Source organism: Muntiacus reevesi, chromosome 10 (genome assembly GCF_963930625.1).
Source record: "Muntiacus reevesi chromosome 10, mMunRee1.1, whole genome shotgun sequence".
Classification (NCBI taxonomy): domain Eukaryota; kingdom Metazoa; phylum Chordata; class Mammalia; order Artiodactyla; family Cervidae; genus Muntiacus; species Muntiacus reevesi.
In genome coordinates this window covers 38,962,802-38,978,837 of record NC_089258.1, presented here as the reverse complement: position 1 = coordinate 38,978,837, position 16,036 = coordinate 38,962,802, and the positions used below count along the sequence as shown (strand labels likewise).

General features: G+C 49.6%; 1 protein-coding gene across 1 annotated transcript in view; it reads left to right on the top strand.

Moving 5' to 3' along the window:
• Window positions 1-15,765, top strand: part of BRINP1 (BMP/retinoic acid inducible neural specific 1) — a 133,267-nt gene extending 117,502 nt beyond the window's left edge. Inside the window, exon 7 of the mRNA XM_065947484.1 lies at window positions 14,534-15,765. Within this exon, the coding sequence (XP_065803556.1) occupies window positions 14,534-15,674 (1,141 nt within the window). The 3' untranslated portion in view covers window positions 15,675-15,765. The remainder of the gene's footprint in view (window positions 1-14,533) is intronic.
• The last annotated feature ends 271 nt before the right edge of the window (window positions 15,766-16,036 follow it).

The window sequence follows — 16,036 nt, the reverse complement described above, 5'->3', positions numbered from 1 at the left end:
TCTGCCATAAGGGTGGTGTCATCTGCATATCTGAGGTTATTGATATTTCTCCTGGCAATCCAGATTCCAGCTTGTGCTTCCTCGAGCCCAGCATTTCTCATGATGTACTCTGCATATAAGTTAAATAAGCAGGGTGACAATATACAGCCTTGACGTACTCCTTTCCCAATTTGGAACCAGTCTGTTGGTCCATGTCCAGTTCTAACTGTTGCTTCCTGACCTGCATATAGGTTTCTCAAGAGGCAAGTCAAGTGGTCTGGTATTCCCGTCTCTTTAAGAATTTTCCACAGTTTGTGGCGATCCACATAGTCAAAGACTTTGGCATAGTCAATAAAGCTGAAATAGATGTTTTTTCTGGAACTTTCTTGCTTTTTTGATAATCCAACAGATTTTGGCAATTTGATCTCTGGTTCCTCTGCCTTTTCTAAAATCAGCTTGAACATCTGGAAGTTCACAGTTCACGTACTGTTAAAGCTTGGCTTGGAGAATTTTGAGCATTACTTTACTGGCGTTTGAGATGAGTACAATTGTGTGGTAGTTTGAGCATTCTTTGGCATTGCCTTTCTTTCATTCCAATGGAATGAAACCTGACCTTTTTCAGTCCTGTGCCCACTGATGAGTTTTCCAAATTTGCTGGCATATAGAGTCCAGCACTTTCACAGCATCATCTTTTAGGATTTGAAATAGCTCAATTGGAATTCTATCACCTCCACTAGCTTTGTTTGTAGTGATGCTTCCTAAGACCCACTTGAGTCTCATTCCAGGATGTCTGACTCTAGGCGAGTGATAACACCATCATGGTTATCTGGGTCATGAAGATCTTTTTTGTATAGTTCTTCTGTGTATTCTTGCCACCTATTCTTAATATATGCTGCTTCTGTTAGGTCCATACCATTTCTGTCCTTTATTGAGCCCATTTTTGCATGAAATGTTCCCTTGGTATCTCTAATATTCTTGAAGTGATCTCTAGTGTCCTTAGCATATAGTAAATGGTAAACAAATGCAAGCTCTTAGTGGGGTTGCCCTAATTGTTATTAAATAAGATTAGACCAGTATTTTGAAGTGAAATTGTGGAGGGATTGAATATCTTGCCGTGGAATTTGTATATTTCCTTTTAGGTGATGAGTAACCTTTGGGGAAAAATACCAGGAATGCACTTATGAAATGTTCTCTAGAGAATCAATGGAATCTCACGGATGTAAGAGGATTTGCTGTTTCCCCCCTGTGCTGACATGAGCTTTACCACTGATCTGTGGGCTAGGCAGTGGTCCTCACCATCACCAGGAGAGCTTTTTGAACATAGCTGGCTGGACCCCTCCCTCGGGGTCTCTGATTCCATAGGTAGGGATGGGTCCCAGGTCCAAGATGATACTGATATTGCTGGTCTGGGGACCAAACTCACCTTGGATTAGAAGCCTCTCTTCACTGCCATAAATATGGTCTCATCCCACAGTGTGTGCCCTTGGTGGAAACCATGCAAAAATTAGTTCCCTTAAGGGCATTGATAGGATATTGGAAAAGGGTGAAGGGGCGGTGGGGCGGGGAAGAATGTGTTGGTTGAATAAGTTTAGGAAATGTTAAATTTCTTTAAAAAAAAAAAAATCAGTAGAGAAAGGATCATGTACATATTTTCTAAAACTTGTCTGGTCACAGAACCATTCTTTCTGAAAGTTTTAAAGGGGTGGGCTCTTCTGCCCACAGCCGTGGAAGAGGATGAGTTATTGGAAGGGAATGAGTTCCTCCAGGTGGAGTGGCAGTGACCCAGATTGCTTGGTGTGCTGCCACAGGTTGTGAGTTCCTGACAAGAGAGATCCTCAGCCTTCAGCCAGACTCCTTTGAGTTGAGTTTCTAACACCTTCTGCTTAAACAGATGCTAATGGCTCAGCCTCCCAGCAGGTACAACTCCTGCTGAGAGGTGGCAGGACTGCTAACCAGAAGAGGCCAAAATAACAGCAGGAAGATGCTCAGTCTCTGGTATAATTAGGGAATAAATTTACCCCATTTGGCTTAGAGGCATTCCTAACTCTAAAAAGTAAACTATTACTAAGACAAATACCTTGTGTACAAGACAGATATACCTTACATATAGATTATTTTGTTTCGCAAAGGACTGTCACAGCAGTGGTCTTATCTGATGCTTATATTAACCTGAGAGGGTAGAGCTAGAACAAGGATTAGACTCCCCAGGCACCGGTGAGAAAACTAAGGTTTACAGAGATTCACGACCAGCCCAGTGTGATGAAATGATGCCCCTTCTTCTGTTGCCCTCCTGTGTAGGCATAGCCCTTTGTTCTTGTTGGAGAATATGTGCATTAATAATTACACCACATCTTGACTCATTCATCCATGAGTTCCTCCATCCAGCAGATGCCTAGTGATTACCTGCTAAGTGCCAGGCATTGTGCAGCAGGTCTTGGTAGGGTGGTGAATAAGACGCCTCTGTTTACAGAGACCTTGAGATCTAGCAGGTAAAGTAGAACCTCCACAGGACTCGGCCTGCACCTGTGCTTTACCTTGGGAATCTGAAGCTCAGGAAGGCTGAATGGCCTAAAATTACAAAAGCATGCAACGTCATGGCTGTCAGAAGCCTAAAAGATCATCTAATCTATTCCTGTCATTTTATTAGAGAGTAAAATGAAACAGAGCTGTTGCTCAGTTGTGTCCGACTCTTTGCAACCCCATGAACTTGCAGCACGCCAGGCTTCCCTGTCCTTCACCATTTCACAGAGCTTGTACAAATTCATGTCCATTGAGTCGGTGATGCCATCCAACCATCTCATCCTCTGTCGTCCCCTTCTCCTCCTGCCTTCAATCTTTCCCAGCATCAGGGTCTTTTCTAATGAGTCAGCTCTTCTCATCAGGTGGCCAAAGTATTGAAGCTTCAGCTTCAGCATCAGTCCTTCTAATGAATATTCAGGATTGATTTCCCTTAGGATTGACTGGTTTGATCTCCTTGCAAATATACACAATATATTGCTTATGTATTGCTCTGTAACACACCACCACACATTTAGAGGCTGAAAGCAACATGCATTTATTATCTTGCAGCTTCCGTGGGTCAGAAGGCTAGGCCTGGTGTGGCTGGATCTTTTGCTGATGTCTCACAGGCAGAAGTCAAGATGCTGAGGTTGTGAGCAGAACCCTCTTCAAACCTCAGTCTGGTTGTTAGCAGAACTTCCTTCTTTGTGGTTGTAGGACTGAGGTTACTTCTTCCTTGCTGGTCATTGGTCCAGAGGTCACTCTTAGCTCCTAGAGGCTATTCTCCAGTCCTGCTTCGTTGACCCCTGTACCTTCACAGGAACAGAGGTGCAGCAAGTCCTTCTCAGGCTTCAGATCTCTCCAAATTCTCTCTCTGCCAACAGGAGAGAAAACTCTCTGCTCTTAGAGGGGCACCTCTAATTAGATTAGGTCACCTAGATAATCTCTGTGCCAAATATCAGGGCACAGTCTTGGGAATGATATCTTACCATGATATCTTACTATATCCACAGGTCCTGGGGTTAGAGCCTGGAATCTTGCGGAGGGAGGAGACATTTTTAAAGTTCTGCCTCATTCAGTTACATAACTTTGGTAGTAATGGAATGGGGAAGAGAGATCCTGGGTTTCCTCTGAGGGTTCAGGGTATATAGTAGTTTGAATATTTATTGCTGTTTATCAAAGTGACCCAAAGTTAGGCCCTTAAAGCACCGATCGTGATATTATGCTCTTGATCTATGAGTTGGAAATTTGCACCAGAATTGGCTGGGCAGTTCTTCTGTTGCATAGGAAGTTACCTGCAGCCACTCACTGGTATTCCGCTGGCAGCTGGGCTGGGCTGGAGGTTCTCAGAAAGCTTTGCTTGCACGTCCGGAGCCTTCGCAGAGAGGATCAGAAAGACAGGTTCAGCTGGGCAGCTCCCCTCTTCAGAGTCTACTTGTGTGTTCTCTCTAGCAGTGTGGTCAGACTGCTTACTCGTGGCCTCAGAACTCCAAGGGGAGTTTTCCAAGAGACAGAAGTAGAAGCTACCGGTCCCTTGAGAGCTGAGTCCTTAAACTAAGGGACTCGCTTCTGCCCTGTGTCCGTGATCCAAGGCGTGGTGGAATCCGTCAGATTTGAGGGGAGGGACCAGAGATCTGTCCACGTCAGGATGTCAGAGGACGCGAGGCTATCCGCTGTACACTGTGGATTTTTCACTTGTTTTTTTTTCCACTGTGATGCATTTTAGTACAGAGGGGAGTGCACTGTTCACGGACCTTGTGAAGAAATATTTTCTAATACAAACCTGCCCTTGAGAATCTTTGTCAGTCAAGACAGCGGTTGTTTTAGTGGATTCATCTTATAGTTTATGCCCCTTACACAGTGCTTCAGCCTAGTAAATGTTGCTGTTCTTGTTTTGTCTTCTCGGAAGCTGGTTAAAGGGAGAGGATGTTCCATAGTATAATATTTTATTATTTGAAGAGGATACCAGAAGTGGGAAGGAGGGGGATTCTGCCAGCTGCAGAGTATTCCAGAAGACTGGGGAAATAACCACAGGGATTGACCGCCAGACTCACTGAGAGAACCCGAACGAAAGCTCGGCTGATGCCTGACGCCCGCCCCCCGCAAACACCTCTGCTGATTAGTAGACCACAGTGACGTTCTGTGTCTCCTAGAAAGATTATCCGTCCAAAGCCCATGTCCGGTAACGCCCGGGAAGTGTGACTGTTTCCTCCCCGCGCGCACAGTCACCCAGGGAAAGGCTGTGCGTCCCCTCGGGGAGGCTGAGCTGAGCTGTCTCCGTTTGCGGCTCTGTGTGGGATGCCTCCCTCCCCCAAGGAAGTGCTCTGCTCCTGGGGCTCCAGGTACTCCTTGTAACCTCAAGTAGGTTATGCTCGGGTTCCCACGGACCAAGGCGTGTCTAGGCATCATTCCACTCTGGGATTCTGAAAATCCGCCGCACTAAACACTCAGACCGCTCCACCCACCATAGATGATTGCTACTTTCATGGTCCCTGGGGCTTCCCTCAGCTCAGTTGGTGAGGAATCCTCCTGCAATGACGGAGACCCCGGTCACTTTTCACTTTCACTTTCTTTCATGGTCCCCGACCTACGGGTGTGTGTGTGTACCATACTGGTGCAGGCACCCTAGGAGGGGGCAGCAAATTCATGACAAAGACCCATTTTGAGTGTGTATTCAACTGTCCTATTGAGGGAGAGGAACTAGCCCACAGATACACCTAAGCTGGCTCAGGGCAGCCTGTTGTCAGTCCCAGAAGCCTAGCAGTACCCTCCCAACCATGGGGGCAATGAAGCTTTTAACTAAGAGTATGTTTTGCATTTCTTTATTTATGGGGGTAAAGAAAGCAGTGAAGCCAAACCTCACCGCACCCCAAGGGTGCACGGTCGGGGTGAGGGGCAGAGATGGGTGCCGGCAGCTGACTCCCGCGTGAGAGATGCACGAGGCTTGTCCAGCCCAGCGCTACCAGGGATGTCTCCAGGCCCGCCCCTGGGTGTCCTTGTGCGTTCGTAGCAGGTAGGGCAGTTGGCTCACTCAGCTGACATAAGGCAAGAAAATAAGCATCTTCAGACCCTTTCTGTTGTTTTAGTTTTTCTTTTTTTCTTTTTCTTCCCTGAGGCTCAGAAGTGGCTTCCTGTTCAGAATAGAATCCAGAGGCTCAGAGGATTGAGTCAGAAATAGAACTGAGTTCTAACCGTTTCTGTAGCTCTTCCTCCTCTTCAGCATCATTTCCCTATGCTCCTCTCCACCTCCACCCTCCACATCGCCCAACAAACTCACACCTGGGCCAGTTGTAATCTTAGCAATGGACAACTCACTGGTGACCTTGAGGACATCACGTCGCCTCTCTGAGCCCAGTTTTCCATATTCTTAAAAATCCCTGATACCCTTTTCAACCCAACCTATGACACAGAAAAGGTGTGCAGATCGAAATCAGAGAACCCATTGGAAGAGCTTTGGAAAGTTTAAAAGTGATAGAAAAATGTAACATATTGCTGCCTTAATAGTGTTTTTCTGGTTGTTTTAAAGGATGATTTTTTGGGGTAAATGTTTTATGGAAGTGTTAGAGTTATGTAGCAAGTGAAAATCCCGTTAAGTGTGCAGCAAGATGAATTTTCACAGAAATGAATTCCTGCTTGTAACCAGCACCCAGGTCCAGGAGCAGGGTGTTAGCACCAGGGCCGAAGCCCCGGGTCCTCTTCGCGCCCTCCGGCGCCACCAGCCTTCTCCCCACGGGAGCCACGCCTCTTGTGGCTGCTCCCGCTCTGCTGCAGTCTGTCCTCCTTTACGCAGTATGGACCTTTGGTATCTGGCTTTCTTTTACCTTTCGTTCTGTGCGATTCCTCCACACTGTTCTGCGTGGTTTCGGCACATTCATTCTCAAGGGTATTCCGCTGTGTTCCTAGACTCCGTTCTCCTGTTGCACCGTCCCAGGACGGGGCTGTGAGGACGGTGATGCTGTCTCCCACGTGCCCTGGGGTGAACTTCCGTGTGCACATTTGTGTTGGGTGTCCACTAGGGGCGGGGTTACTCAGCTGTAGAGATGCTTCAGTGGGTGCTTCCCCGTTTTCCCAACATTGCTGAGCCAGTGATCTCTCTTGCAAGAAGCACAGAAGGGTTTTCCACTGCTCCATATCCTTGTGGATATAAACATATACTTAGTGCTTCTCGTACTTTTTATTTTGATTGTAGCATCCTGCTACAGTAGTATCAATTTTAGTTGACGTGGTCCTGATGACTAATGACGTGGAGTTTCATGTACTTACTGCCTTTTGAATATCCTCATTTATGACCCCGTTCATATCATCATATCAGTTCCTGCTTCCCCTTTTGGTCATTTTTTTTGGGGGGGGGAGCACATCACATTTATTAAACAGTTTAGTGAGAACCTTGTGAAGAAAAATGTAAATCGTGATCATTGCATCTACTCTGGTTTACAGAGACTCAGAGAGGAGTGGTAGACTCAGGCAGTATGAAATGCCTTTGACTAGCCCAGCATGCAGCAAGCATAGGAGTTATTTATGGACTATAAATACAGTCTTTGATTGGGTAGAGGTAATGCAAATATATTTTCTAACTCAGGCTTGTCTTTCCACTCTTTGAATGGTATCTTTTGATAGATATGTTTTAATCTTAATATACCCCTATTAATCAATGTGTTTTTCTTCCCCCTTTATGGTGAGCTATGTTAAGAAATCTTTACCTACTCCAATCTCATCATGATGCTCCTCTATGTTTTCCTCTAAAAGGTGCTTTAGTGATGTTATTATTGTATTACTTTTCACCTTTAGACCTGTCATCCCTCTGTTAGTGAAACTGGGGTATAGAAGAGATTGTGTCAATAACAGATTTTGAGGTTGCTGTTTTAATATCAATATTCAATGGATCCAGCAACAATTACTGAATTCTTTCCCTGGATTGTTAAATCTGTACTTATTTCAACAGGACCATTTTCTTTGTGAGCTCAAGAGGAACACAATAGTTTGTTTTCATGAGAGGCAGCGTGCACCTACTCTATGTCAGGAGCTTTGCATCCATTATCTTATCTGATCTTTAAGACAATCCGCCAAGTAATGTATTATTATTCCATTCTGTGGTTGAGAAAACTGAAACTTCGGAAGGACGAGCGATTAGCTGAAGGTTAAGTAATGAGCAGCAGAGCTGTGATTCCACACCCCATCTTTTCTGACTCCAGAGCCACATCTAGCTCTTTCTTCAAGCTTCATGGTGACAGCATTCATTAGATCCATGGAAGGTGAGTGACCAGTGAGATTAGGACATTAAGCTATAATCAACTGGGCTGTTCTAGTAACCGAGAGGAGTATTTTTACCTGGAACATTTGTGAAACACAGTTATTCTTTGCCCTCAGTAATAATAATGGCTAATGGTCGATCATAACGCCCTTTCGCTGCAAACCTCCCAGGAGTTTTGTGTGTCTGATTCTCGCTCTGAAAATAAAGTGTAAGGTGGGTATTATTACCTTCCCCGTTTGACAGATAAAGAAACTGAGGATCAAAGAGGTGAAGTGATTTATCCAAGGTCAAATATCCACAGCAAAAGAGTGGTAGAGCAGGCCCAGCATTTCCTCGGCTGAGTCCCCCTCCCTGCCCGGGTCACTGACCTCGAGGGCCACCAATGTACTTCAGGATGCAGCCCGCTAGCCCTGACCGGCCAGCGTTTCAACCTTCCAGCGTTCGTGCCTTTTCGTCCGTGTCTGCCGTTCTGCCTGCCCACCGCCCAGGAAGAGTAAGCTCTCCACCTGGGAGCTTCCTGCTACTCTAGCCTCTCTGTCAGCCCCAAGGAGGCTTCTGGATACTTCCTTCCCTTGCCTCCAGCACAGCCATGCCCCAAAGCAGAATACCAGATTTGAAAATGTTGCCTGTCACCTCTTTCCAGACAGAAAACTGTAACTGCCAAAACTGTTTCATAATCCTCCCCAGTTAAACTCCCGACAGCCTGATTTTAAAAGACTTTTTTGCATTGCTGCTCTACCTCTCCTGCCTTCTGCCCTCAGCCTCTGCCCTCCCTGCAAAAGACCTATTGCCTTCACGGCACAACACCAAACCAGAAAACATCTGCATCGTGGGGAGAGACCCCAGGATTCTTCTTCAGATCTTTTTTTCCACTGCTGTGAACTGTTCCAGGAGGCTCTGACATCATGTGAGAAACTGAGAGACGGAAGAAGAAACTATTAAGTCAGTGATAGGAGCTCAGAGAGGGGAATGATTAAAACTAAATACAAATGTGGGGAGAATGAACACTGGGTGGGTCTGATGGCCAGTTACAATTCTCACTAGCATGTCCATAAACTGAGGCTTCTTTCAGTAGAGCTCCATGCATGGGTATATTCATCTTTTATCACCACTGTTAACTGTAACACACTCAGAGCCATACACAGCACACCCCCCAAAACAGCGCATCATCAGACACCTGAAAACAACTGCTTGTCTTCCTAGTCTCTGGTCTATAAAGTGCACAATTTGTAGAGTCTCACGGAATTACTCAGACACCCATTACAGTGTCACGGAAATACCAAGGAAGAGGCACAGGGCATAAATAATGACTCAGAATTCCAATTTCATTATTTAAAAAAAAAAAATCCTCTCCCTTTTAAACAAACACTTCCAGTAGGCAAATGAGTCTTCTGGATTCTAGTTTTCTCTTTGAGCCTAGAGCTGTTCTCCCCTTTCTCCTTGGCACTCGATTTGTATGATCTTCCCTAAAATGCCACTGGCCTGGCACTGTATTCCTGTCTCCGGCAAAACCTCCAATTAAAATCAGCAGGAAGTTTGCTAGAATTAGGAACCCCAGCCTGGGCTCCCCACCCGGGTGGCTCCGCGAGGGAGGCGTGCGCCTTTGAGGGCACTGATGGGAAGCCCTGTGGCAGAGCCTCTGCCCTGCAAGTGCCCAGCGGCTCCAGCTGGGTCTCCAGGGCGCCTGTCAGTTCCTCGGCAAAGCCTGGCTGAGGCCGAGGCCGAGCCTGCAGGGGAACAGCAGGGCGTCTCCGGGGACCGCAGTCCAGCTCCTCCTCCGGGCTGGGTTTGCGAGGGTAGGAACAGTACAGTGGGGACTGGAGGGCACTCTGGGTCTGGATGGAGACATCCTGAGCTCTGATCTTCTGTGTCCACGCGGTGTGACCGTGGGAACGTCACAGCCCACTCTGGTATTCCGAGCCCTCTCGGTGGGAGGGAAATCACAAGGGAGTCCTATCTCCTGGGGCTACTGTGAGGATAAAGGCTGACTGCCATGATAGAGAAAGCACTGGGAAACATCAACCCTTCACCTCACCAGACCTCAAGGCTCAGGTCTAAACGTGAGGGAGATGGGCTGGATGTTTCCAGGGCTGCTGCTGCTTGACGGTCCTCTGCCTCTGTGGTCCAAGCCGCTTCATGTGTCGCCTCTGTGGGAGCCTGCCTACCAGGCGCTGGGGGGTACCAGCTTTAGGAATGAAAATGCAGGTTTCTGCCCTCCCTCCCTTCTTCTCATCAACACCTCTCCGCACCCCCCCACCCCCGACTCCATCAGAATGAACTGGAGTCCCATCCAGCAGAAAGATGCTGGATTGGACGTACTGAAGTTCAGCTTTGGCTGAAAAGGCAAGATGCTTTGGATCTGCAGGGACAGAGAAAAGCACCTGGAAATCGTGCTCACGCCGCACACACACTGCCCTGCGGGGGGACTGCGTCAGCCTTCTGTCAGACCCGCCCCCCGCGGAAGCTGGTCTATTACACTGCCCCTGCATTGCAAGGGTTGAGGCGGGCTGTCACCAGCCAGCCTGGGAAATGGTATTTATAGATCGCGGCCCTCCTACCCCGGCCCCCAGCCTCTCCCTGAGCGCTTGTCCTGAGCTCCAATTATCTGTGAATGGAGGAGAGGGATGACTGGCAGGTCCAGGGGAAGCCAGGAATGTGATAATAGGCCCTTCACACGTTCAAAGTTTCAGTATTTTCCCATTATTTCCATTTATGTCTCTTCTTACGGCCTGCTTCCTTCTTCTGGCTGGCTATAATTTTACACTGTGGTTCGTCGGAAAGTGAGCCCAGGCCGGAGTCAGAGAACTTGGTCTGGAAGGTGGACTAAGTCTGTGATGTCAGACACATCCGCCTGCTTCTCGGGACTTTGCTGTCTGTGCCGTCCATGGGTATCCACGCTGCTCTGGGATAACTCCAGCACACAGCCTGGGGTACGGTCAGCGCTTGGCAGCTGAGCGGCTCACTGACTCCCCGGGCTGGTTTCAAGCGTGCCTGCCATCGGGCATGGCAGGGTTTCTGAGTATCAGTGATGTGATTGCTACCCAGAGCAGTAGCTAGAGGTGGAGAAGGCGCAAGAGATTGCTCTGATGGCGGTGGGGTCCTCCTTGTGAGAAGTTCCTCATGCTAAAAGGACAGGGGTGCAAAAAACTGGGATGAGCTTGTTTTTTCTGGTTTTGCTCATCTCTTCACAACGAAGGACTGGAATCTAGGGAAAGTTCACTGACATTGGGAATTGGGACTTAACTAACATTTCTACCCTGCTTGACCACTCTCTCTGCCCCGCTTCAGAAAAGGATTGTTTGCCTGCAGATGGCCCATCAGGGGTCTACATTCCCTGATTCTTGGAGTTACAGCACTGCAAGGCTTGGCTGAGTTGCCACATTCACATCCCACCCACTCTTATTACTGGGCTTCCCTGGTGGCTCAGAGGGTAAAGAATCTGCTTGCAATGCAGGAGACCCAGGTTCGATGGGTGGGGAAGATCCCCTGGAGAAGGGAATGGCAACCCACTCCAGTATTCTTGCCTGGAGAATTCCACGGACAGAGGAGCCTGGAAGACTACAGTCCACGGGGTCGCAAAGAACTGGACATGACTGAGCCGCTGACGCTCTGACTCTGCCTTCACCCCATCACCTCTCCCTGCTCTCCCGCCTCCTCCTCCTTCACTCTGGGTCGGCCCCTGTTCCCGCGCCTCCTCCAGCACCGAGGCCTCTCGGGGCCCCACCTCTCTCCTCTCTCCCTTCGGCCTGCGCTCCCGTCCCCTCCCGGCGCCCGCCTCCTTCTCGGCCCTCCTCTGGACCCTTAATGCCTTCTTTGATCCGGCCCACAGCCTCACGATTATGCAGGTGCCAGGCAGCTCTCGGCTGCGCCTCAGAGGGCCTCTGTCCCGGCGCCTCCCGCTCAACGGGGCTGGAATCCTAATCGGCCCCTCGCCCCTCCGCCGGTGGCGGCCTCCCCGGGGGCCTCCATCTGCCCCCTCCCTCCCGCCCCCGGGGTGCTGAGAGCCGGGCCACAAGGAGGCATTGATTCAGGGGGCGGGAGGGGGCGGCCTGACAAAGGGCCCCAATGATGAGACACGAGAAAGGGGGCGCTCTCCGGCTTATAGAATGCCTTGCAGATGGGAGCAGAGGAGCCCTCAATGGGGTACTGTCCTGTCGCCTGGAGAGGCAGTGACGGGCTAAGTGTGGGCCCTTTGAAAGGGGCGTTTTGCAGTGACGCCCTGGTCAGATGGAGCCACGCAATCGGAGGCGTGTGGCGGGCCCCTGCGGCTCACAGCCCTCTCCGATGACTCAGAGCCCGTGTTCAGCCGGCGCTCTGGCTCCGGAGGGGGCAGCCGCGCGGCTCATTGTGATTCCGGCTCCGTTTGCTGCAGGCTGGGCCCTCTGCTGTTCCGCAGGCTGTAATAGGATTGGTCCACCCGAAGCAGAGGCCGCCGAGGCCTGGAGCTGTGTGGGCAGAAGGGATTGAAAACTAATACTGCAGCTTGGGAGACAGAAGCGGAGTTTGTTGTTGTTGAATGAAAAGTAAGAAAAAATATTAATTTTGGTCTGTTCATTCCCTCACTCTTCGTCCGCTCATTCATTCAGCAAACATTTCTGGGCTCCGTGCGCAGAGAAGGAGGGCTCCCCTCTCTCAAGCCTTAGAGCCTGGAGGGGAAACTGAGGGAAAAACCAGGGGCTGCAGAAGAGCGTTCTGAATGCCGTGGGGGAGGTTTCATTGCCAAAGCCAGGATCCTTCCCTGGACTTAAGGCAGAGCCCTTTCAAGGAGCGCTCTAATTATGCCTCCATTTTCTCTCAGCTGATAAGCTCCCCAGCATTCTGGGAAGCCCTTTCAACAGTATCCATTTCCAGATGTCCCAGGAACCAAATGGCTTCCCTCCACCCCAGAGAGATAGGGAAATCCTGAAAGCGTCTAGGTAGCTTCAAAGGAAGAGCTTATTCTCTGGGATAAGAATACCTATTATTACCTCTTTAATAATTGGTCTATGCCCGGCTCTGTGCTAAATGCTTTAAAGACATCATCGCATTCAGTCCTCTCCCTCGCCGCCTAAGATGGGCTTTATTATTCTCCTTTTGCATATGGACACTGCGTCTCAGAGACGTGAAGTGACTTGTTCCTGGTTACGGAGCAGAGCCTCGAACTGACTTCTGCCGGCCAGCACACGTGCCTTTCAGGATTAGGCTGCGCTGCTTGCCTCCTGGTTCTTGGGCTTGGCAATTGTGGCTGGGCAGAGGAAATGAGAGAACAGCGGGATTGCTACCACGTCCTACCAGAGATGCAGTACAATGCAGAAGGGCTTCTGTCTCCAGTTTTCTAAACTGAGGATTCCCTGGAAGTCCAGCGGATAAGACTCCAGGCTCCCAGTGCAGGGGGCATGGGTTCAATCCCTGGTTGGGGATCTAAGATCCCGCAGGCCGCACAGCATGGCCTAAAATAATAAAAGAATAAAATAAAAAATGGGGGATCGGGAACCACTGCCGCCATCGTCATCCTCACCGTCAGTAATACTGCAGCACTCGACAGCCGTAAGAAATGCTTCCTTGACTCTTGTTTCAAAAAAAAAAGCCTTGGCTTCGAGCCAGGAGGTTCCTCTGCCCACTCGCTGTATTATTCGCCTCTCTTGCCGTGTCTAGAAAATGGAGCTGAGAGTCCCTTGGCAGGAATAACAAGAACCTAACTTTTATGGAGCCCCTAATGCCTACCAAGTTAGGGGCTAAGACTTCACGTAAAAATTCTTGCTGTCCTTACCACAGCCCAGTGTGGGAGGAGCGATTAGGGAGGTGAGGGAAACCGCCAGCATTCCCTGGACTCAGGAGTGGAGGAGCCGGGACTCAAAGCAATCTCAGACTGACCTCAAGTCGCAAGCTATTTTGGGGGTGGTGTTGTGAAGCTCAAGTGAGAAATGGGAGGGTAAAAAGTGCTAGACACATGTAAGGAATTATTCTTAGTGTGGAAGACGGCCAAGAGGGGACTTGCACAGAAATGAGGAAAGATGAGAGACCGCTAAGCTGACTGTCTTACATCTTTTTTTTTTTAACTTATTTTTCTGTTGCTTCTTATCTGATTGAGTATCTGTCTTCATTGGAATGTTCCAGAGGCTGGAATCTGGGGACAGGCTCGGGTTCGTTTATAAAAGTGTTGAGGGGCTGTGGGGAGGGGGACCTAGACATCCGTACTGTGATGGAAATTTCACTGAACTGAAATTTTGGAGAAAAATGGGGAAATAGCATTTTTCTTATACGTTTTGAAACTGCAGTGTTAGGATCACGTGAGATCATCAGTATGGAAGCACTGCCATGATCTCCAGAGTAATATAAGATAGAATTCGTTTTTGCTGAAGTTTTTGGATGTTATGGGAGGAATGGGAGGAATCTGTGAAGAGCGTTGAAACATCAGGTGTAGGTTAAAAGAAATAATCCCTCAGTTCTTCTTTATTGCCGACTTTCTACAAGCTGTTGTTATTCAGCAGGGTTTTTTGAGTTTATACACTTTAATTTTCTGAATCAAGCATCTTTGAGATGAATGAATAATAGATGTAGAAAGCTGGGAGGACCTCAAAGAACACTTTTACTCCATCCCCTTCCTTTTTTACACATGAGGACACTGAACGGTAGAAGGGTGAAGCAGAAGGTCATATAGCTGGTCTACGACATTGCCCAGGGCTACACTGTCATTCCCAGAAGTGACATTCAGTGCCTTTCCTATGATAACTGCCCCACCCTGCCCCACTTTGCAGGAGCAGCTGGAGAGCCACAAGCCCACCCATGACGGCTAACATTCTCCATCTCCCCTCTGTCCCCCAGGACAATTCAGCAGTGGCTTGCGAGGGTCCAGTCGCTTCTCTACTGCAACGAGAACGGGTTCTGGGGCACCTTCCTCGAGAGCCAGAGGAGCTGCGTGTGCCACGGCAGCACCACGCTGTGCCAGCGCCCCATCCCCTGCATCATCGGCGGGAACAACAGCTGCGCCATGTGCAGCCTGGCCAACATCTCTCTCTGCGGCTCCTGCAACAAGGGCTACAAGCTGTACCGAGGCCGCTGCGAGCCGCAGAACGTGGACTCGGAACGCAGCGAGCAGTTCATCAGCTTCGAGACCGACCTGGACTTCCAGGACCTCGAGCTCAAGTACCTGCTGCAGAAGATGGACTCGCGCCTGTATGTCCACACCACCTTCATCAGCAACGAGATCCGCCTCGACACCTTCTTCGACCCCCGGTGGCGCAAGCGCCTGTCCCTCACCCTCAAGAGCAACAAGAACCGCATGGACTTCATCCACATGGTGATCGGCATGTCCATGCGCATCTGCCAGATGCGCAACAGCAGCCTGGACCCCATGTTCTTCGTCTACGTCAACCCGTTCAGCGGCAGCCACTCCGAGGGCTGGAACATGCCCTTCGGCGAGTTCGGCTACCCGCGCTGGGAGAAGATCCGCCTCCAGAACAGCCAGTGCTACAACTGGACGCTGCTGCTGGGCAACCGGTGGAAAACGTTCTTCGAGACGGTCCACATCTACCTACGCAGTCGGACTCGGCTCCCGACCCTCCTGCGCAACGAGACCGGCCAGGGCCCGGTGGACCTGTCCGACCCCTCCAAGCGGCAGTTCTACATCAAGATCTCGGATGTGCAGGTGTTCGGGTACAGCCTGAGGTTCAACGCCGACCTCCTGCGCAGCGCCGTGCAGCAGGTCAACCAGTCCTACACGCAGGGCGGCCAGTTCTACTCCTCCTCGTCCGTCATGCTCCTCCTGTTGGACATTCGGGACCGAATCAACCGCCTGGCCCCCCCTGTCGCCCCGGGGAAACCCCAGCTGGACTTGTTCTCCTGTATGCTGAAACACCGCCTGAAACTGACCAACAGCGAGATCATCAGGGTGAACCACGCCCTGGACCTCTACAACACCGAGATCCTCAAACAGTCGGATCAGATGACAGCCAAGCTTTGCTAACGCGGGCTGCTGGCCGCAGGCGTTCTTTTGTTCTGCAAACCGAACAGATCCAAGCGAAGCAAAACAAACGCACATTTGTAAAGTGTAATTACTATTCAAAGGAAAGGAGGAAAAGTCTTCATTTGTTGGAAACGAAAAAACGTTCTAGCAACTGTATGAAACCGTGGGGCATGTTTGTTATTTCTATACTCTGTCGTGAGGAAGGGTCTCAGTCTGGGGAGGAGCTGGAGGGAGGTGCTCCATAGGCCTCAGGTGCTGTATTGAGTCGGGGGGATGGGAGAGAGCATATGCAACGAATTGTAAAGATCTCTGCTGTGCAGGTGCTAAGATGAAACAGGAAACAGAAAGCTATATGTAATGTA